This window comes from Diabrotica undecimpunctata, chromosome 5 (genome assembly GCF_040954645.1).
Source record: "Diabrotica undecimpunctata isolate CICGRU chromosome 5, icDiaUnde3, whole genome shotgun sequence".
Taxonomy (NCBI): domain Eukaryota; kingdom Metazoa; phylum Arthropoda; class Insecta; order Coleoptera; family Chrysomelidae; genus Diabrotica; species Diabrotica undecimpunctata.
The window spans coordinates 12,055,207-12,079,730 of NC_092807.1; the positions used below are offsets into that span (position 1 = coordinate 12,055,207).

The 24,524-nt window shown below is 33.9% G+C and overlaps 2 protein-coding genes across 3 annotated transcripts in view; one reads left to right on the forward strand and one right to left on the reverse strand.

Moving 5' to 3' along the window:
- The window catches only part of dsb (scavenger receptor class B member debris buster), a 346,326-nt gene that overhangs the window by 140,101 nt on the left and 181,701 nt on the right, over positions 1-24,524 (reverse strand). The window lies entirely within an intron of this gene.
- On the forward strand, positions 22,441-22,947 carry LOC140442085 (uncharacterized). The gene has a single exon (XM_072533158.1). The coding sequence runs from the start codon at positions 22,441-22,443 to the stop codon at positions 22,945-22,947; it is 507 nt and encodes a 168-aa protein (XP_072389259.1).

The window sequence follows — 24,524 nt, forward strand, 5'->3', positions numbered from 1 at the left end:
AAAAAATGAGAAATTTTCAATTTTTTTCAGATTTTGTTAAATAAAAAATTTAGCACAGGGTTTGCGACTGGCGCATATCGTGATTATCGATATTGGGCACATCCTGAAGGGATTCCACCAAAAAAATAGCTTCCTATGGAAGATGTCCAATCCAAAACAGATCCCGCCTAGAGTAGTAGTAATATTCGTCGATTTTTGTGTGGCTAGGATATCACTAAGTTGAATAACCGTCTAACTAAATTTTTGCTAAAATATTTGTTAAAATTTAGGCCTAACAAAATTTTACAGTGACAGTATCAAGCCATAATAATTGTCATGTCATGTTATGTGATCTCCAATTTTTTTCAGTGACTCTATAGCTACTAAACAATTGCGCAAATCTTAATTCGAATTAATCTTTCCTTTTTATGTTCATTGATGACATATACCGTTGCCATGAAGTTAATATACTCTTCTAAGAATAAACAGACATCAAATAGAGAGAGAAAAATCTTGTGGACTGTACATCCATCACTATCTTCATAAATACTTTTTACTATATGGATAATGTTCGTAGCGAATTCGATGACATGCAACATTTTTTCGTACCTAATTACCTGCAATCACTTGCCGCTTTCAAGAACGCCATATAAAATTGCATAATCATAAAAAAATAAGCTACATCCGATTTCTCGAAGGATCTAAATTAATGTAGCGATGGCCTGACCGTCACCTACTTACTTTTTATTAAAAATGTGTTTAAATCAGAACGGGAAAAGGTACATACAGTATTTCGTGGCGTGATATTTGGAAGTCATTAGATGACAGCTAATGAAGATAAATGGAGTGGAATTCGTATTTCGCCGCGGGCTACATTTTTTGTTTTTAGATTAACATGGTCTAGGTTAAGTGAATACAAAAATGTTACATGTTACTTTTTTGTCATTAATAATTGTAAACTAATATTTCAATTTGTTCAGAGTATGTAGTAATAGTAGAAAAAGTTAATTTATTTAACATTAATTTAAAAGAAAGTGACATCTTAGTTTTTTGCAATTTCTTTTCACAGTTTGTAACATTCTCTCTCTCGCTTGTCGTTTTCTCATTACTGAGGATCGTTATTTCTTCCAATATTTGGTTTAGAATGGAAACGTTTGTCCTATGAGCTGTTCAAGGTATGCGCAGCATTATTCTCCAGCGCCACATATCAAAGGCATTAATTTTTTGGCGCTCTTGTCCGGGAAGAGTCCAAGTCTCTGCCCAGTATAGAAATATTGAGAATACAGTTCCATTCACCAGTCTCATCTTGATATTTCTTTCCAAACTTTAGTTAGGCGATTCATAGCATTTTTTGCCATACCAATACGTGTCCAAAATTGTGCTTGACAGTTACCATCGTTAGTTATTCTAGACCCGAGATAGACAAAACTGTCCACTATCTGGTATTCCTGTAACATTTTAGTCAGTTGAATAGTGTGGAATCTGTCGACCACCATTATTGTTATCTTAACTTTATTGATTTTCACACCAACTTCATCAGTATAGTATCATCAGCATATCTTAAATTGGAGATTTTCCTACCAGCCACTGTTACTCCACCGGCCCATCCATCTAAAGCCATTCTCATGACATGATTTTCACACCAACTTCATCAGTATAGTATCATCAGCATATCTTAAATTGGAGATTTTCCTACCAGCCACTGTTACTCCACCGGCCCATCCATCTAAAGCCATTCCCATGACATGATTTTCACACCAACTTCATCAGTATAGTATCATCAGCATATCTTAAATTGGAGATTTTCCTACCAGCCACTGTTACTCCACCGGCCCATCCATCTAAAGCCATTCTCATGACATGTTCACCATAAATGTTGAATAAGTCAGGTGACAACACGCATCCTTGTCTAACACCTCTCTCGGTCTTGAATTGGTTTGAGAACTTCTGATCTAGTTGTACTGTTGCTATATTAGACTGGTACAGATTTTTAATAAGTGTCACCAGGTCCATTGGTGTGCTCATTTCTATAAAAATGGACCACATATTTATCCAGCTTACACAATCAAATGCCTTTTGGTAGTCAACAAAGCATATAATCATAGGTACTTGAAATTCTCTAGATTTTTCAATGAGTTATCTCAGGTTCAGGATTTGTTTTCGTGTACTTTTACCTTTTACAAACTCCGCTTGTTCCTGAGGTATTTGGTAATGTAGATAGGTTTTTAATCTGTTTTTGATGATATGCAACAAGACTTTACTAGCATGTGCTATTATTGACAGTGTGCGGTAGTTTTTACATCTGAAAATATATTATATTGAGGTACACCAATGGCCATTTTCCTGAATTCCAAAAAGCGACACAGAGAGAATGGATGATTGTCGTACGGCCGTAGCGTCCTCCAGGTTCTCTGAGGTCTCTTGACGCTCTACGGTTGCCGCTCTTGAGGAGGATCTTAAATTCTTTGGTTCCATCCTCGTGTTCTTGGAGTTTCAACGGGGTTCCGGCTTCTACGTATGAGAAGTTTTGCAGGGCCTCTGTCGTCGACGAGAGGCCCCTGGCAATCAGAATACTTTAACCGTTCGAGCTTTCTTACAATGACTTTCTTGCAATGACTTTAAATGTATGTGTTAGTATTCTGAGCACGGTGTAAGTCTCGAATTCCACAGAGATGCCGGCCTTCTCGTCTCGTTGTGTAGCCGCGTTCCCTCTCGTCGAGAGAGGCACAAGACAGTGTCGACTTTTCTTGCTGCCTTTCGCTTCGTGTCACTAACTTTCGTAAACAGTATTTTCGATCCTGTAAGGACAGTTACTATTTGCATAAGGTTTCTGGCGACAAAACGTTATCGCAGCTTGACCACTGATCGGAAAAGCAATTACAAGTCCACTTGGGGCTTTTATTCGCTCTTTACCGTCACTGGCAGAGAGCGTTCGGAGTCAACACGCCAGTTCTTGCGCTTCACTTGTTTTTCTTCAAAGTGGATGAAGTCTCCTTTTGTTCGACGTCTTCGACGATATTAGGTTACTGGATTGATAAAAAAACTCAAAGTGGTGTGGTAGCAACACCAGGCCAACAAGGTCCAGCGGGGCTAGTACTATATGACGATTCGATCCCGATCGGAAGATGTGCTGCACTTTTACACACTTAGTGTTTGATAATTCGCAGCAATCTTCCGCCGGGAGGCCAATGACAAAGCAGTTAGTAACGATCTTTGTGATTGGCCGGTCAAAGTGACAATCTGTCTCGTGATAGGTGACTTTGGCGACATGATATGTAATCCTTTGTTACCTAGTAACTGTAGTATTTTACCTGATATTGCATCAATGCCTGGGGATTTATTTCCCTTTAGCGATTAAATTGCATCTTTGACTTCAGCGAATAAGACAGTAGGTTCTCTAGGGTAGTCAGAAGGCCAATAATATGCTGCTTGTGTTTGCCAAACAAATAAATAATAAAAATTAACTCATTAAAAGATCAATATATTCGGTAAGCAATAAAATACTAGTGAGTAGCTACAGTTATTGGTTAGTACCTTCAAAAATGAATTATTTTAGTACGATGTTTGTTTAACTAGTGACAAATATAATTAACACAACTTATAATTTTGATTTATAAATTAATTAGTATTCGTTGGCATATCATTGAAGCAACCTATCTTAAACTGGCATGTTAAAAACCATCTTCAGCGATTAGACCCATTTTTGGATGAATGAGTACGCCATCAAACAGATTTGTCGAATTTGTTCGAGTTCCATACAGTTCATGCCACTTTAGCATGACTGTAAAAGCTGTACAAGCTATTTGAGAAAATGGTTATCTCGTAGATAGATGATGTAAACTAGCCACCAAGATCTTGCGATTTGATCCCGCTAGACTTTTTTTGTATGTTTTTTTTTTAATGAGCCAATGGGCCAATTATGATTCAAGTAATTATTCAGTATAGCCGTGAAGACACAATTAATTCATGTTTGGTCTCAACAAAAGTGCAGAAATTATCTAGAAGTTTGATGCATTGTGTAGGTATTGTGATGCAGTTTTATTTTACCGTTTGCAATACTTAGAAAATGTTTGGAAAATATTTATAATATAAAGAGAGGAATAGCCGGTAATGTCTGTCGGGAGTCACCAGACAGTAGTAATACAACATCACCGAATAGTTTCTCGTTGCCGTTTAAATGTTACATACTTCTATGCTTCGAGTAAATCTTTATGAGCCATAATACACACAACGCAAAAGTCTAGGGATATTTTTATAGATAGACGTATTTAATTTATCTGTAATCAAATTAAAAAAAGTAATAAAAAATTTGTAGTTTAAATTGTTGTTTAAATATGTCAAAAACCAGAAATTGCAAAAAAAAACAGAAAATTGGAGCAAAAAAAAATATATTGCAAATCACCCATGTTTTACAATCCACCATAAAATGTCAAAAATACGAAATATAAACTTAAAATAAAGTATTGTCACCACGTTGGTTTATCACAGCTCTACATCTACTGTTCATGTTCCGAATCACATTGTTAATGTCTGCTTGAGGTAGTTGTGTCCATTGTTCTCTCAGAAGCTCTTTTAATTGAAACTCATTGTAAATATTGGCCATATGTGGAGTAATTCTTCGTTGAAGCATGTCCCATACATGCTCAATGGGATTCAAGTCAGGTGATTGTGCTGGCCACGGCAATACATCAATACCCTCGTTATCCAACCAGTTTGTTACAATATGCGCAACATGTGGTCGAGGGTTATCATGCAAAAAGTAAAAATTTTCTCCAACAGCAGCAGCAAACATGCGCACAACAGGTTCAAGAATAGTGTCCAAATATTGCTGACTTGTGAGAAAGCCACGTGGGAAAATGAGGTCAGTTTTTCCGTTAATCATGATTTCGCCCCATACCATTAATGTACCATCTCTGTATGCATACACTTCTTGAAGATGTCGTATTCGTTCTCAATTTCCGGGTAGTCTCCAAACTCTTGTCCGACGAGAATCTGGATGAAATCCATATCTAGACTCATCACTAAACAAAACTGGGCCCAGTCATTGTCAGTTCAATTCTGAAACTCTTGTCACCAGGTTAATCTTGCAGCGCGATTGCCTCTAGATAGAGGTGGACATCTCAGTGGTCGCCAACTACAAAGATTGGCTTCTTCTTCTTCTTCTTCTGGTTCCTATCCGTTTCGGATGTTGGAAATCATATTGGCAATCATGACCTTGCTCGCTGCGGCTCGAAACATCTCCAGGAGATTGTCAGATCTCCTGGAGCGTATGTAGAATTCTACATACGCACTTCACCTTCTAGATCATAATCATTCTTTTAATGACGAATTTAAAATTCTCCACATTCAAAATAAGGGCCTTAAGCTATCTTTGTTAGAATCTATGGAAATCAACAAATTAAAAAACACAGATATAATTCTGAATGACCAGCTTGAGACAAACAGTTCTCCCCTCCTCAACCTATTCCATTAGAGACTATAAAGTGTAAACCCATGCCAAAAACAGATCACTTGAGAAAGGCAATCAGCCGAAACAGCTGTAGTGATAAGAATTTAAAATAAATTTTGTGGAAGTTTTGAAAACAAAGTTTTCAGTGTTTTATTGTTACATAAAATGAATTTCCATCAAGTAACGGTCGAATCCATCAATTATTTAAATATCAGTCTTGAGCGACGGTTTTAGAGCTACCACGTCCTGGATGTTGCTCGGCTGGACTCCCAGTGTCTCTAAACCGACGCCACAAACGACTTACGACGCTTTGGGAGACACCCAGCTGGTCAGCAACTTGAGTTTGTCGCATACCAGCTTGAAGGAGGCCCACGGCTCTATTCATCTCGTCCTATTCATCTAAAACACGTATTGCTATCAGTTTTACAATTTTTTTTTTTTTCATAAGAAGTGAGTGTCTGTATCAACAATTATAGTACAAGCAAATTTATATGGTCATAAAATTTCTGTCATTGGTATTGTCAAATTATTAAAATATCCTTAGACTTTTGCGTTGTGTGTTCATTTATCCCAGATAATAACTGAACTCGTTTGCATCACTGCAACCATTACACTTCTTTTTTAATGTTATATATTGCATTTGGTTTTCTATGAACGTCTAATGACAGCTTGAGTACTGAATGTGCTGTTCGCCCACCATCTAACAATTTTCTGAATCAACAAGATAGATAGATACTATTCAGATGGGTTATCTAGGTTTCCCACAAATTTTACGACCTACAATTTTATTACGAAGAAAGTAATCGGAGGAAAGCTAAACTGTGGAGTACACACACTCTGCTGTTAATATATAAGTCATCATTAATGTTTGTGTAAAAATCAATAAATAAGACGGCCTGCTCACTATCCTTTGTCTTGGTAAAGTTATTAAAAATTAAAACTAAAAATATATATTTTATAATATAGAGACAATAATAAGATCATGCCACAAATCCTCGTTATCAGCGCTACTGAGAAATTGATGCGTGCTCTGTGCAACGCAAAAACTGCGCGGTACCAACGCGATCAGCCTCGCTGGCAACGCTTGCCGCCAGGATAACGCGGACTCGCCGATAGTCCAGTTACTGAGGCTTAAATATGGTAATACAGTCTGTCCCAAACCCTTCTTTCAGTGCGTCACTAATTTTGACGTCATATAGGATTTTAAGAATGTCGAGAATTATTGCATGACATTTTAGTTAAATCTGACAGTTGAAGGATCGTAATCGGCTAAATGTGAAAAGGTTATTTTTTGAAAATGTGGAGTAAAAACTTTAAGAATTCATATTTTTAAAATTTACATATTAGAGGTCCCGTCCTGTATAAAAAATTTTTATTTTGCATTATATTGGAACGGCAGTTCCAATATAATGCACAATTATTGTCATAATTCCAATTCTATACACTCCAAGGAAAGTGCTTAATTAGCTAAGATTTATTTATGTATTTATTATTATTTATTACAAACACTATGGCTAAAATGTATAGTATTTAAACTTCTAATATGAATATTTTTTAGAATAATTTAAAACTTACTTCACGAACGGCAGAAACTGGTAATAAAGTTGTCCCAGCCTCTTTTTCTAATTGAAAATAATTTAATAATTTTAATATTAGCCTTTGTTTATTCTCAGTATACCTCGGCATATTTAAAATATTTTTATGACAATAAATACAAAATTAAATTTTCACTGTAAAATGCCTAAAAATACTATCCTGGAATCACAATTATCATTTTATCAGTTGACATTGTCAAAGTACTGTCAATATCGAGACCATCTGCGTCAAATTATATTTATGCGCATCATTGATTGGATATCTATTTAGCGTATTCTAAACTCCGACCAATTATATATCCGTAAGTAGACTTCGCTTTAATATGCAACCGTGAACGAAATATAATTTTCTAAGTTCTATGTATAATAATCACAGACTCACGTTTTTTTCTGTCACTTATAGCTTAATGCGTTAGAGAGAATTCGATAAACTGTGACGCACTGAAAGAAGGGTTTGGGATGAACTATACCTCCGAATTTTTTATAACTGCATCGATTTCTTTGGAAATTTCAAATTAAGCTTATCTTACCCTCCACTTCAAAAGTTATATATGCTCTACGTGCGCTTTTTGTTTTTAAGGGGTGAAAACTACCCCTTATTGAAGAAACTGGGAAAAACACGGATTTAATTATTTTATGCACTTAAATCTTATTTATTCGCATAAGGTAAATATTGTAATGTGTTCTCTAATATGAAAATTAATTATTCACAATTTTCAACCTTTAAAACCCTTTAAAAACCCTTAAAAGCTAATACTTTTTATGAAAATAATATGAAAAAAAGTCGTAGCAGCTTGAGACATTTCAATTATGTATTTAAATACAAATAAAAATTAATACCCTAGCTATACAATAATATTTTATTTATTGGAAATTTTCAACCACTACAACCACCCTTATGACAAAATGAATTAAAAATGAATTAAAAATTATTTTTATCGGTTTGAAACATTTCTTGAGTGCATTTTATTTAAAGAAATATAATTTTTTGCGTATAAAATAACTTTTTATTCTAATTTTAACATTTCAACCCTCACAACCACCCCCTTTGTCAAAAATGAATTAAAAAATATGTTTAACGATTTGAAACAGTTTAAGAGTGCATTGTTTGTATACAAAAAATAAATTTTTTACTTATAAAATGAGCCTACTTTTTCAACCTTTACAAGCACTCCTTTTGACGAAAATAAAATCCTTATATCCTTAACTTAGACATGGACATAAATAGAAAAAATTTAGTCTATAATATATTACAATTTTTTTTATTTTCCAAAAAGCTAAAAATAAATCCAATCCTCCAAATTATAAAATTTTTCCCTTGCTCCAAAATTTATTCTAAAATGTACTATTGGTTTTTTTACAATAACTCGGTTAATTTTGATGCTACAACATGCATAGAAAAACGATTTTACAGGTAATTTAATGGGCTATAAGTATAGGAATGTTAAAACATTCTGAAGTCCTTCATGTTTAAAGGGTGAAGGGTCAAAGGATCGGAGACCAGCGGTTCAAGCGCTATATTTTAAGCTACAAAAAAACTGAAAAAAAAACCTATTTTTTTGTATTGTGTCACCTTTTACGTATATTTTATAGTTTTGAAGTTATCATAAAATTTTTTTTTTTAAATATTTACAAAAAAATAAAAAATGTAATCATACTTTTTTCAAAAACTGGGTATTCTAAAGTGGCTAAACTTTTGGCTCATACAAAAAACACTAAAATAAATTGAATTCTATAAGGAAAACAATTTATTTTAATCCTAGTGAACATGACGTTAGTTTTATTGCGTTTTTTTTACAAAAATTTGAAAAACCCATCGTTTTTTTGATCGTCTCTCACGTACAGTTAGTGCAAAGAACTTTTACCACCACTCATTTTAAAGGTCTTTTCAAGCTCTTTTAAAAATATTATATGAGTTTTTGTCGAAAAATGTACCCGTTTTCCGTTATTTAACGTTAAATACTCATATTGAAAGAGAAAAACAAAAACAAACCTTTGAACAGCCATAACTCAGTTAATATTGAACTGAAAATATTCATTAAAAAGCCAATCTTTTTATTTTTTATGGGCTTTAATTTTAGTTGTTATGCATGTACATGCATAGAAAAACGATTTTACAGGTAATTTAATGGGCTATAAGTATAGGAATTTTAAAACATTCTAAAGTCCTTCATATTTAAAGGGTGAAGGGTCAAAGGGTCGGAGACCAGTGGTTCAAGCGCTATAAAGCAAACTTCAACCAACTATATCTCCGTTATTTTTTAAGCTACAAAAAAACTTAAAAAATGAAAATTTTTGTTGAAAAAAAACCTATTTTTTTGTATTGTGTCATCTTTTACGTATCTTTTATAGTTTTGAAGTTATCATAAAAAATTTTTTTTTTTAAATATTTACAAAAAAAATAAAAAATGTAATCATACTTTTTTCAAAAACTGGGTATTCTAAAGTGGCTAAACTTTTGGATCATACAAAAAACACTAAAATAAAGTGAATTCTATAAGGAAAACAATTTATTTTAATCCTAGTGAACATGACGTTAGTTTTATTGCGTTTTTTTTACAAAAATTTGAAAAACCCATCGTTTTTTTGATCGTATCTCACGTACAGTTGGTGCAAAGGACTTTTATCACCACTAATTTTAAAGGTCTTTTCAAGCTCTTTTAAAAATATTATATGAGTTTTTGTCGAAAAATGTACCTACCCGTTTTCCGTTATTTAACGTTAAATACTCGTATTGAAAGACAAAAACAAAAACAAACCTTCTTTGAACAGCCATAACTCAGTTAATATTGAACTGAAAATATTCATTAAAAAGCCAATCTTTTTGTTTTTTTATGGGCTTTAATTTTAGTCCTTACATTTTTTTTGATAAAACTCTTAGTTTCAGAGCTATTCTTAAAAAACCTTTGAAAAACATGTTTTTTTTTTAACGAAAAATGACACTTTTCAACAGCGAATAACTCAAAAAGTATTGATCTAGCAAAAAAAATGTTTACTACATTTTTTGTTTGAAATTTGTCCTTCTATCAAATAGCGTGGTTATTTCGAGTGAAAAAATTTCCACCCTCGAAAAAGGGTGGCAAACACCCACAGGGTGGAAGCGCACATCGGCACTATATAACTTTTGTTCCTTGAGTAATTATTTACCAACACACAAAATTTCAAATGAATCGATTCAGTTATAAAGAATTCGGAGGTAAAAACCCTCAGTAAGTGATCTACGACGGCAATGTTGTTGGTTAATTTACTCATTGGTAGTGCCATTAGACACTAAAGCAGTTGTTTCGTCACGTGAGACAATAAAAAATAATTTGTTGCTATCTACATATTTCTATTTTATGATCCTATTAAGCTTATTGCATAATCCTGCCTGTTCAAAATATATTAAAAATCGTAAAATGTATGAAGTTATTGTCTATGAAACAACAAATAAGGTTAGCATTCTAGGGTTAAAAAAAGCATAGAAAGTAGAAAACGTCCACTTTCCTACATCTAGACATATATAATTGTCTATATTAATAATTATAGTAAATCGAAGTGATTTATTCTCGTGGGTCATGAGTATAAGCAAATAGTGTAGCTTTAATGGCTTGTTCATCGTTAACACTCTCGTGCGACTAAAAAATCCAACATCCTACTAAATCTAGTACGTAAATATTCAATTTCTCATAGCAACATTAAACTTTGTGCATATAATTTCGCAGGTTCGACCTTCACCTAACCTTTCGTTTATTCATAATTTCAATTGACGTCGAAGAGAAAAGTCTTCGAGGTATATTCTCAACAAAATTGTGTCAGTAACAGGTCCTATTCAAAGCAATTTACTTTCGTAGAAGAAAATTTTTAAACGGATCATTCGCCAGACGATTACCGTACTCAGATAAGTATGATCGATTGGATTGGTATTTATATAGAGGTAAATAAAAAAGGTACTTTCACAGATTTCCAATCTTAAAGTGTATTTATAGTGAACCTGATCAAACGCAACGTAATTTGATTAAATTGATAATCTAGCAAATTTATTTTTACCAAATAAAATATAAAAATCTCGTGTCACGCTGTTTGTCCAAGCTAATATTAATAAATCACTGAACCGATTGCAATTTATTGCAATATTTATATTTAACACAAGCAATAAAAATTTCCATCTTACAATATCAATAAAACATTTCAAGTTTCTATTGCGGTGTTTTAGATTCGATAATGAGACCACTCAAAAAGAATTATCGAATAAATTATCAGCAATTCGTCAATTTTTTAACATCTTTGTAAAAAAATGGAAGGGTGGGTATAGTTAATGGGAATTTGGAATACGTCGTTAAAAAGACTGAAAAACTAACTTGATGAAAACGTATTTCCGGGCTCTGAAGATACAAAGACGGGCGGATACACAGACGTGCTGTACGTGAAATCAAATCTTAGCTGTCTTTTTCTTTTTATTCCGATATACTCTGTACGAGTACTAGAAACCAATTCGCTAAGGATTTTTGCTTAGTTGAGGAGAAATGTCGTGGAATGCAATTTTTAGATTCCCCATGTCTCTAATAACATCTTTATCAACGTCTGTTTTGCTTGCAATTCTTAAAAGGCACAAATTAAAGCAAAAATCTGAGTTTAGTTTCGAAAATTAGTTTACGGATTTTAACATCAGATGTCGCTATTTGCGTCTATACGAAGCCATGTTAGAGTTGCTTCCTAAGACAGAAAAGATTTATTTTCACGTTCAGAGCGACTGTGAGTAGCCGTCTCTGAAGAGCCGGCTATTAGGGCGAAATACGTATAAGAGGATACACAGACGCACTGTACGTGAATTCAAATCTTAAATGTCTTTTCCTTTTTATTCCGATATACTCTGTACGAGTACTAGAAACCAATTCGCTAAGGATTTTTGCTTAGTTGAAGAGATATGTTGTGGAATGCAATTTTTAGATTCCCCATGTATCTAATAACATATTTATCAACGTCTATTTTGCCTTGCAATTCTTAGAAGGCACAGATTAAAGCAAAAATCTGAATTTTGTTTCGAAAATTAGTTTACGGATTTTGAAATTAACCTTTTGCCAAGGGGTTAAGCTGTTTTTAGTAGAATCTATGAAAACCAATAAATTAAAAAATACCGATATAATTCTGAATGGCCAACTTAAGACAAACAGCTTTCCCCATCTCAACTTGTTCAGTTAAATACACTACCGAGCATAAAATTAGGGTCACCCCGTAATTTGAATTTATTTTAGAAATTATTATTCTGTTTTAACTATTTTCGGTTGTAACATAGTTTACTAACGGATTGCTTAAAGAAAACAACGTTTTTTTCGTTTAAAGTTTATTAAAAATAATGGAAATAAAGAATTTTCCTTTGATATACTAAATATTGAAAAGGGACAACTTTAATTTGATGTGCTTTTTGTTGAAAAAAAGAAATTTTAAGAACTTCAGTAGCGAGTATTCCCTCCTCTGGCAGTGATAACAGCTTGCAAACGACGAGGCATGCTTTGGATCAGATTTTGGATCACATTCTGCGGAAGATTATTCCATTCTTGCACCAATATGTCGCGAAGCTCTCTCGAATTTCTGGGGGCCGGCACATGACTCCGTAAACGTCTCTTCATCTCATCCCAAACATGTTCTATGGGAATGATATCTATACTGCGAGCAGGCCAAACAAATCGTGTGATTTGAACCTCGTCAAGATACTCAGTAACTATCCTAGCAGTGTGGGGCCGTGCATTATCATGCATAAATGTTGCGTCGTCTCCAAGAATAACCATAAACGGTAAAACATGGTCTTCCAGAATCTGTGTCAGGTACCTATGCGCTGTCAATGTCCCATTCTCGATAAAGACTAACTCCGTGCAAGCATCAAACGATATGCCTCCCCATGCCATAACTGACCCTCCACCAAATGGAAGACGCTCGGCAACATATGCTTGAGCATATCTCTCTCCTGGACGTCGCCACACTCTTACACGACTCCAATCCTGCATTGTCCAAGCCAAGTGTTCTGGTGCAAAATTCAATCTGGCAATTCGGTGTTCACGGGAAAGCGGCGGTACAGTTACTCTAGTTCGAGAAGATAAACCAGCAGCATGAAGTTGTCTCCTAACTGTCCATTCACTTATGTTTACATTTCTCACTTCTTGCAGATGATTTCGAAGAGAAACTGCCGTGACAGTTCGGTTTCTCAAAGCACTAGAAATGACAAAGCGATCATCTCTAGCTGTTGTAATCCTGCCTAGACCTGAACCAGGTCTTCGAGTAAGCAGACCGGTCTCTTCGTACCGTTTCCATACTCGTTGCACACTCGAGAGACTTACACCAACGTTTCTCGCAGTTTCGCGCTGACCGAGGCCATCTTCTAACGCCGCCACAACAGAATTTATGCTCATTGCAATATACTGACAGTGATAACAATACACAAACAATTTACAATTGACGTTAAAACCATAGAAACAAAAACTGTGCTGATAACGGTTTTTAAGAATTAGGCTAAGGGGCCTTTTTTATCTCAAACGCTTGTCGAAACAACAACGACAACAATTTTTTTTCAAGAAATCCATTAGTAAACTATGTTACAACCGAAAATAGTTAAAACAGAATAATAATTTCTAAAATAAATTCAAATTACGGGGTGACTCTAATTTTATGCTCGGTAGTGTCACAGTATATTGCTTATAAAGAATCAGTAGGTTCACTCTCGCATTTTCACGGTTCCAATTTCGAATCCACTCCTGGAAGATATGCGCAATAGATTTGGCGAAAAATGCCGCTGTTGCAAGATTTAAAATATTCTATCAGTTTCAAAGAATATTTCAAATTTATAATAAAATAATTATTATAGAAGTTCTTCAAAAAGAGGAAAATAAATTTCATAAATGGTAAAATTCTTTACATAGCCACTATACACACTTCTAAAGTTTGAAAAATCATATTGCCTAATTGACTTAATCTATTCTCAAATAATTAATCATAAGTATCTATCCATTGATTGATTACATTTGGCAACATTGATTTTACCCAAACACGTGTTTGTGTTTATGCTGTGAAACTAGAAATTACAGTTATTTCAGTAATTTATATATAAATTTCATTTATTTGTTGTTATTTAGTTGGTTTTATAAGTTTATTTTGTTTTTAATACATATTACTGATATTTCTCCAGTTTTCTAAGTGGTTTTATTATTTGCAATACAAATTGTCTTGATGAATTTGATAAAATTTTGGCCAATATAACACCAGAAGTAATTGAAAGATGTCAAATACTCATACCTGAGCCAAATATTTTCAAATCTTTGAAAATAGAATCTAGAGACTACACCAATTTAAACATAAGCGAAAAGAATGGTTTTGTATATGTAGGAGGCTATTTCATGAAAAAAATTTTAGAGAAACACAAATGTCCTTCATGTTTACAATATGGTAAAGAACAAACTGATTTGAGTGAATCAACAATATATAGTTTTTTTAAGGCATACCCAAATGCAGAAAATGATACATTTGGTAATTTACAAATGCCCAATATGAATTTTATAACATACATCCATGCCCTAGAGAATGTGTTTTGTGAATATTTTCCAGAAATGGCTACAAGTCAAGACATTGGAAAAAATTTAAAAAATATGCTTTCCAATATAGAATTTCCAAAACCTTGTCAGGAATTTCCGGTAGATTATCTAATAGCACTGTTTGTGAGAGTAAGAATTTATTATACTATTAAATTTTTAAACCAAGACATCAGATCTTCAACTAAGACCAATAAAAGTAATTTAAAACTGAAAATTTTAACTCATTCTTGAACACCAAAACATTAAGCAGGTACAAGAGAACTGAAATTGAACATAAAAATGAACGCTGAAGAAATGAATCTAATCAAAGAAAAAATGAAATTATTTCAGAATGAGTGGACAATAGAAAAGGAAGAAATATTCAACCATAAGAAAGAGAGGAGAGAGACAAAAAGTGCGCAACAGTGCTAGTTAGAAAAAAGAAAGAACAAACACATTCTGAAATGAACCTCCAAATTAAAACGAGTCACAAAACACAAAGTTGGGGCAATGATTAGTTTAGGGCACCCATCATAACCAAACTTGTATTTGGCATTTAATGTAAGCTTAAATGGTGTCACAGTTTTCATATCTTCATTTTTTTTAATACTCTCACATAAAATTATAGAAATGCATTGAAATTATATAAAAATTCATAGATTTTAATTAAATTAAAGATAATAATTAAAAGCATATACAATAAAAACTTCTTCGGAAATTTACAATTTATGATTCACAAGTTCACATTTTACTTACTATGGCAAGTTTATACTTTTATTCAAAATTTGTAGCTTCTCATAAAACAAATTATTATTTCGTAAAAGTAACTTTAAACATTCATATACATATTTTACAAAAAAAAAATTGTAACACCGTGCGCGATGCCTTGAGGAAAATATACAGTAGACTCCCTCTATAACGAGAACTGAAATGACAGACTAATTACCTCGTTATAAGTCGATCTCGTTATATCAGACAACAATAATACTGCGCATACATATGAATATGTAATTTTCTAAACCATTAACTTCCTACAGTGAAGCCATTCGGAGCAATATAAGATGCTAATAAATATTGTTTGAATGGCGTTTTTGAAAAAAAGTTATTTAGTTTTATTGTCAATGAAATATATTAAAACATAAAAGAGTTGTTTACTTTTATTATCAATGATATACGTTAAAACAAAAAATATGTACTTATATTTTTTCCAACTACATAATGTATTTTCAAGGATAACATAAACTATTGCTTCTGCAATTTTAAGAACTCTGTCATTTTTAACTGCTTTAAATGGTCCAGTATCATTCTATCATATTTTTTAAAGATGTGAAACAGTTGTATTTATTCATTGTAAAGAAGTTTATTTCGGGCTGGAGTTAAGTTTATTGAGGGGCTGTTTGAAAAGGTATTTATTTATAGCCACGACCCGACCAAAAACGTAAAAAACACGTTTTTGGATCTTATTTTCTGTCGTTATAACCAAATTTGCCTCGCTATAGACGGTTATAGTTCAATAGAATTTCACGGGACATGCCTGCGTAGCGCAAGTGGTAGGATGCTTGACTCGCAAGCCGGTGGTCCGGGGTTCGAATCCCACCGCCGGCAAGAACATCTAGACATTTTAAAAATGTCTATAGGCCCCAGGTCGACTCAGCCTCAATAAAAATGAGTACCTTGGGTAAAACCAGGGGTAATAATAGACGGTTGAAGCGTAGCACTGGCCATGTTAACTTCCTTGTATACCGTAGGCCCTAGATATAGCAGACTACCCTGCTATACTCCCAAAGCCGCGACAGCGGTATAAAAACGGGAGACTATTATTATATATATTCGTTATATCCTCCCCTTTCATTTGCCATGTCGCATGTTAGGATTCAATCAGTTGTTTATTTTGTACCTAACCTGAGGCCTTCTTTAAGTCAAAAAATCAAAATTTGTCATATGGTAAATCTATTTTTATTCATAGTACCCTATCATATCTCGTATGTCGTTATACGTTCATTAATATTGAAGATACTGCGTAGTGCCCTTTTAATAGTCGCCTTGTTTATTTTTTCTATCTGAATATATTCGTTATATCCTCCCCTTTCATTTGCCATGTCGCATGTTAAGGATTCAATCAGTTGTTTATTTTGTACTGAACCTGAGGCCTTCTTTAAGTCAAAAAATCAAAATTTGTCTTATGGTAAATCTATTTTTATTTATAGTACCCTATCATATCTCGTATGTCGCTATACGTTCATTAATATTGAAGATACTGTGTAGTGCCCTTTCATTTAACGTATCACACGCTCCAATGTCGAAAGTGTATTTTTTCTGCCTCAACAGCGTTTTTACAGCTTTTAATTAATTACATTTAATTTTGGTAGATGTTGGTAGTTCAGATTTCTTTTCTAGGTGGCGTAGTTACCTTACTGAATAAACAGTGTGACTTTTCATCCTAGCCTTTTATATAGATAGATTCTTTCAATTTTAAATGTACGTAAAAATATGAGTTTGACTAACTACGTTATGAACGTAGTGATCCTACAGAGGGATCTTTAGGCTATATGACTTTTTTCATTTCATTATTTTGTTATTAATAAGTTGTGATTGTGAAAATATATATATTCTATTCTAACTTGTATTCATAGTTCGCTACTTGTGTTTTTATAATCCTATTTTTATTATAACTGGTATTGTAAAATTCAAATTTTCAAAATATAATTTATAATTCGAATGTATTATTATTTTTTCATCTATAGAAATTAGTTTCCTCATTAGCTCTTCGTTTTATGAGATTTCTCACCAGTAACAGTGAATACAGTGTGATTTTCTAATGAATACAAAAAATTAATATTCGATTAATCAAAACTGATGGATTCAACATAATACATTTTGAAGGACAAACAGTAATAATTTTTTTTGGGAAACTATTGATAATTGTCGAAAACGCTAAATTTAGGAAAGTATTCATTATTCCGAAAATCTAATTAAATTTTATTTCGCCACAAGCCACTTTTTTCCTATTTATTTTCGAGCAGTGTATTAAAAATTATATTGAGCAGTGTATCAAAAACTGGAATTTATCTGCGCGTGGAAGTAATGCGCGTGAAAAAAATGGAACATGAAGAACAAAGGACTGGCGGCAGAGTGAACCTACTGATTCTTTATAAGCAATATACTGTGGTAGTGTACTATAAAGTGTAGACGGTTAACAAAAATAGCTCACTTGAGAAAGGAACTCTGCCGATACAGCTGTAGTGATAATAAATTATAATAAATGTTGTGGAAGTGTTGAAAACACAAGTTTTCAGTGTTTTATTATTAGAAAAGATGATCTTCCATCAAGTAACGGTCGAATCCATCACTTAGTTTCTTTTCAATTCAACATTTAATTATTTTACGGTAGTTTATTTAATATTTAGTTCTTCAATGTATTATTTTCTGATCCCAGGTTAACTGTTATATTATATTATGACATTTCTCCTCGTTTATCCGAGCCCTCTTGCCTTGCAATTCACATGGTAAATAACAAAAAAACTGCGTAATCGCTTACAATCAATTAATGTATAATGTATCGAGTTAATTGTATTCGAACAACCTCTGAATATTACATAAGATTACCGATACGAAGATAACTGGTACTGCAGCAGACTCGACAACCAGGTCCCAATTCCAATACAGACAAACAAAATCGCCAACTTCATATAACGTCTCGTATCTCGTGAAAGTGTTACGTAATCCGTTTAGCACGAGAAACCTACTTACTTAAAAAATAAATATTTCTTTATCGAGTTTATTATAGCACATTTTCGATTGCCGCGACCAGTAGCAGCAGACACGCACTTTCAAGCACGGGAAAACGTTAATAATATCTTTTGGAGGAAATGATTAAATGAATCTAACTAGTAATTATAGTGCGTTTGTTTAGTATTTGAAATTATTTATGCTTTGATATAGAAACTTTGATATTATTATTTAAAACAGCAGAAAATATCGGTCAAACTACAAATTTCATGTTTGAGAATAAATTGGAATAAAAATTAAAAAAGAAAAACTTATGAAGTTTTTTTACTTCTTACTTTCGGTTCCAGGAAAAGATTTTTACTTATAAACTAGTAAATACCGTAAATTATTCGGCAAATTATTGCTCTAACAGAATACATCGAAAACGAATTTAAAAAAAAAAAATAACAGGCCTAGCCATCGTTCTACCACTCCAAGGTGTATTGGTCACAAGGTATAATTGTGTCATTATCTTCTAACGTGATGTTCGTTGTCTCGGTTCCTATTGGCAAATATTTAGTTTTTGTTGTTTTAATTTCCAACACCCACTTTCTATATTCCTGTTTATTGCCAAGTATTTCAGATCATCTTTCTCCTTCGTTATGATGACGTTATGATGCCTCTATTTTTCATTTTTATGTATGGTGGGGGCTGGAGTCTTCAAAAGATATCTCAGTTCCCGAGGTACTTTAAAATGCCCTCTCGTCGCCGAGTCTACGCCGAACGCCTTTCTGCTAAACCAGACCCTCCTCTGTCATATAGCGATCCGGAAGCGGAGTGGCCGCTGTAAGGCCAGCATCACTTCTAAAGCACTATCTTCATTCATCCACAGACTGTCAACAAGGAGGCTCTCGTTCCAGGTAGCGCGTGGAGATCCTCATCGCTCCTAGTACAGCATTACTCCCAGACGGGTATTTCCTCCTTCCTTACAGTCTGACTCACACAGTCTAACTCATAGAGTCTGACTCACTTTTCTACCTTCAACTTCCTATATTTTTCCTGCGTTAGGAAATAATCCAGTCGCCTGTGGCCACAGTCCACCCAATCTCTTATGTTCGAAATCAGCATCTTTTTCCACTGTGCCACATCCTCCGTGTTGTCCCATTCTTCTTGCTATCTGTCAATTGACTTTTCCCTTTCCTGTCTTCTCTCGGTCATAGTAAGGTTTGGGTCTCTTCTCTCATAGAGCTCTTTTCTTTCCATCGCCAAAACATGCAACGGAATACATCCAGTGATGGTCCACAAGGCTGCTGCAAATACAGTCCTGTAGGTGCATGCTATTCGCAACAGACTTGTTCTGTCCACTGGGGACCCCTGCCGTCAGGTCCATAATCATGCCCTTCTCCACTATAATCCTTCTCTCGGACAGATACTCCGCCACCATATTTATCAGGTAACGAGGACATTTTCTCTCCTCCGTTGCCTTCATTACCTCTTGCCACTGCAGCGTATTCAATGCATTCCTAACATCGAACAACAGCAGGGCCGCCCATCAATGTTTATCCCCTCTGTTATGCAGTGCTTCGAGTACACTCACGATTGCATCGATTGTGCTTTTCCCTTTAAAAAAACCCAATTGCATCCGAGATACACCACCTGACCTCTCAATCATGTCGTCTATGCGTACTTGCAGGTGTCTTTCATACAGCTCACCAATGCATATGGAAGGAGACAGATGGGGCTATACTTTTCCCCAGCCTTGGGGAGCAGTACTAACCTCGATGTCCTCCAAGTCTCAGGAAAGGTCTGTACTTCCAGCAGTGCATTCATGTGTTCCAGAAGCCAAGTTCCATGTGGTGTCTGATCCAGTCCGGGAGACCTGTGCGTCTTGTGTAAACCTAATGCCTCGACAAGTTCATCCATGGTAAAGGGTACGGCCCGCTCAGCTCCCTCGTCCCTCCATACTCCATGCCATCTGCCGTCCGGAAAGAGCTCTCGTGTTACCTTAAGCTTCTTGTTCATAGGGATTTCGTAAGGAGGAGACACATGGAAATTCTTTATGGCGATCCTGTATTCCTGACCCCAGATATCCAGATGATCCAGATTTTCATACAGTTCTTTTCAGTACCTCCTTTTTGCTGTACGGATTTTTCTGTAAAGTTCCCTCTTCCTTGTGCGATACTCTTTGTCGATGACCTCAGGGTTGATCCCTGCTCTGCCCCTTGCTCTCGTTAACCTTCTTCTCATTGCTATACAGTCATTTCTCAGTACCCTGATGTCCGCATTCCACAAGTATGGCATCCTGTTGACACATAGGCAACCTATCTTGCTTCCTTTCATTGCTTCTTTAATGACTTCATTAAAGATGTTTTCCGCTATGATGACCTGGTCATTAGAAAAATGCAAGGTATATAAACACATCTCTCCAAGGTCTACACTCATACCTCTTCATTAGCGTTTCCATTGTTTCAATGCCTCCGCAACATATATCTTGAATAAGGTTGGCGAAATGCAATCTCCTTGTCGTAGACCTTTCTTGACAAGGAATCCCTGTAATAACTCGCCATGCAAGGTTAGGCCTTTTCTCGTCTAAATCGACTGGACTACATTTGTATTTGTTTTACTTTATTATGCCGTAATTTATAACTGATTTTAAATTAAAGTTTCTAGTAACTTTTGTCCAGCTAAATTTATGTATGTCTTTATGTTTAAAACAACATTTTTGTTTTAAGTTGGTGGTTTTTTTGACATATTTTAATTAACATGTCACCATTATCATTCTTGGTAATTTCTCCTTAGGGACCTATCACTTCCTTATTTATTTCCCGCCCTACTCTGCTATTTAATTTTCCCATAATTACCAATTCCCTTGTATTTATATTTACATTTATATTAACTTTCCCGAAAAATTCATCTTTCTTGTATGGTTCACCATCACTGATATCGAAGTATCGTACATTTCTTTTATTTATTTTTATGTTTACTAATATTATATTCTCATCTATTGCCTCAAAGGCAATAGATAAGAATATAAAAGATAGTTTAAATTAAAGTAATTTTATGTTGATGTTTATTGTGAACTAAGACTGATACTCCTCTTTTAGTTCTTTCGCATTTTGAAATGCCACTAAATATATTTACATAATTATTTATTTTCTCTGTATTTCTTTTTCGATTCAGTCAGACTGTATCCATATCTAATTTGGTAATTTTTGAATGGTTTCCTTCATTTTTCCGCTGATACTCTGTACATTCCAGTTGGCAACTTTCATGATCCTCTTTTGTAGCCGTGGATTTGTATTTGGTCCGTCCAAGATTCCGAGGCAATCTGTAGTCAAAATTATAAATTAGACACCTAAAATAATCGAACGAACACATTGTCATTTAATATTCTCTTAATAAGCTAATTTAAAAACTTTTTACATAACCAAATTAACATTAATCTTGATATGTAAATCAAAATGGCACAAATAACGCCTTAACTTTAACAATACTCTTTGCAGAACAGATAACCTACTGTTCCACAAATTTTTCGTTATTTTCTATTTATTTATAAACACATTTTTATTTGTTGCGCAATTATTGCTGGTTTCTCGGTTATATGAATGTATGCGTTGATGTAAGTACTTGTAGGTAGGTATATGTAATAATTACATCAATTGAAGTGGACAAATTACGTAGCCCGCCAAATTGTTTGTCGGTGTAATGGTCAAAAGATGCTAAATATGTTAAATATGCGTGTCCCACTTGTTATCGACTTGTTTTATCATAAGTAGATGTGATGATAATGAGATGTATGGTAAAAAGTATTATTTTATATTTTTTATAATAGATATTGCAAAAATTACAATGTTTTGAGGGAAATGTTACATATAAAATAGTTTAGTTTCGTCTTTATGTAGCAAATCAGAATTATATGGCATTGTGGATCAGCGTTACAAAACAGCGTGGTCTTCAGCTAGTCACAGAATTGTTCCTGTACTTATAATAGAAGTCCAATCTTAAATGATTATCTGACAAATGTCTATCATAAACTTGGTTTTCTACCTAATTCGGCTTATTCTCAATGCATAAATAAGATATTTTCGTTCTTTGAGTTTCCATTTTTAACACTACCAAAATAAGTTTACAGACATCTGATATTTACGGTAATTTACTGTTTTAGAAAATGTTCTCTGGAGTACTGTTCAAAAAAGTAGAAGGAGAACACAGACGAAATCAAAATAAAAATTTCTACAGAGAAGTAAGACAACATAAGAGAGGCTCGTACATAAGCACATCCAACTTCGTAAGAGATAAAAATGGAGAAATGCTGGCTGCCGAAAACAAAATAATAGAAAGATGGGCTGAATATTTTGAAGATCTCCTGAATATCCAAAATTTCACTGATGAAAACAATGACAATGGTGGAAACAACGGAGAACATGAGTATCAAATGGTCGAATTAGAAATACCCCCACCAAGCATGGAAGAAATTACGCATGCCATAAAAACGCTTAAAAACAATAAATCCCCTGGTCTGGACAATATTGATGCCGAGCTAATTAAAACAGGCGGTCATGGACTCATAAGTAACATCCAACAATTAATAGAAATGGCCTGGCAACAAGAAATATTCCCGAAAGACTGGTGTGGTAGTATTATTGTACCAATACACAAGAAAGGAAAAAAGTAATGAATGCATGAATTACAGAGGAATCTCACTAATCAACACTACATATAAAATATTGGCTTCGATATTATTAAAAAGATTAGTACCATACGCCGAAGAATAGTTGGTGACTACCAGTGTGGTTTCAGGCCTGGCAGATCGACTATTGATCAAATATTTACAATAAGACAAATGGTTGAAAAGTATCGGGAATATAATCACGACGTGCATCAGATTTTTATAGACTTCAAACAGGCTTATGATTCAATTAATCGTGCAACATTATGGAAGGCAATGATCGAGCTCGGCGTACCCAAAAAACTAGCTGCGGTAACACAAATGTGTGTAAGTAACTCTTTTGCACAAGTTAGAATAGGGGGAAAAATATCAAATGCTTTCTGCGTAAATTCTGGACTCAGACAAGGAGATCCGTTGTCCCCATTGTTGTTTAACCTGGCCTTAGAATTAAGTAATTACAAATTAGAAAACTTGATACTTGGCACTTGGTAACGCATCATGCAAAGATCTGTCTGCCCCTTCATTACCTTGAATGCCGATATGAGATGTTATGGGCAATTTCAGCTCAAATTTCAATAACTTCTTGATTATCTGATTAAAATACAAGCGCTATGTTGCGAGAAAATACCTTATGGAATCTTTTCTTTAAAAGATAGTTTAAATTTAAATGCGTTGAATGCGTTTAAATGTTGAAGATTTTTGTGCCGTTTGTTGTTCAAGAATCGCGTTCAGCATGATGTAGACCTATTAATATTTTCTTTAAAATGTTAGTAGGTCTACCTATTAACATTTATTTGGAATGTCTATCAGCTTGGATTTAAGAAGTTCGATGTTTAATCTTCATCAAAAAATCGTCAATGTTAATAAAAATCATCAGTCGGATGTTATTTATAAAATAAATTGCAAAGTGCAATTCAACATATATTGGGCAAGCATACCAATATCTACATAGAAGAGTTGTTGCACACAAACATAGTGGACAAACCAACAAATTAAACACTACAACCTTAGTCACGCATTCTCTAGAAAATAGCCATTCTTTTGATTTTGAAAATGTACAGATTATGGAAAAAACAATACTACAACAAAAGATGCATATTGGAGATGATTCACATAAAACAGATTAAAATTCTAATAATAATAAGAGTGATATTAAAAATCTTTCCAATATGTATCATAATTTAATATACTAAGTTGTTTTTAAATGCACCATTGGCTGATATTTAAGATACGACACTGTAGCACTCAGATAGAGTCAGATATCATTTTTGCATTCCATGTAAAACCACCAAATAGTGCAGACATAAAATACAATTGGGTATTATGTAGTATTAAATAATTAAAGTACTTGTTGAAAATGGCAAATATCCGAAACGTTTAAGCAATAATTAAGTGTTTTATTTATAACAGACCAAGCGTAGTTAAAATAAAGAGTTGAAAGAGAAGCATAGTCAAGAAGAGAAAGAGGAGAAGGAAAGGCGTAGAAATGTAGAGGTAGAAATCATAAATAGTTTATCTCAATTGCACGAAAATTTTCAGTTAGAGGTTAGTCAAATTCCTAGTGAACAAGACAAATTATTAGA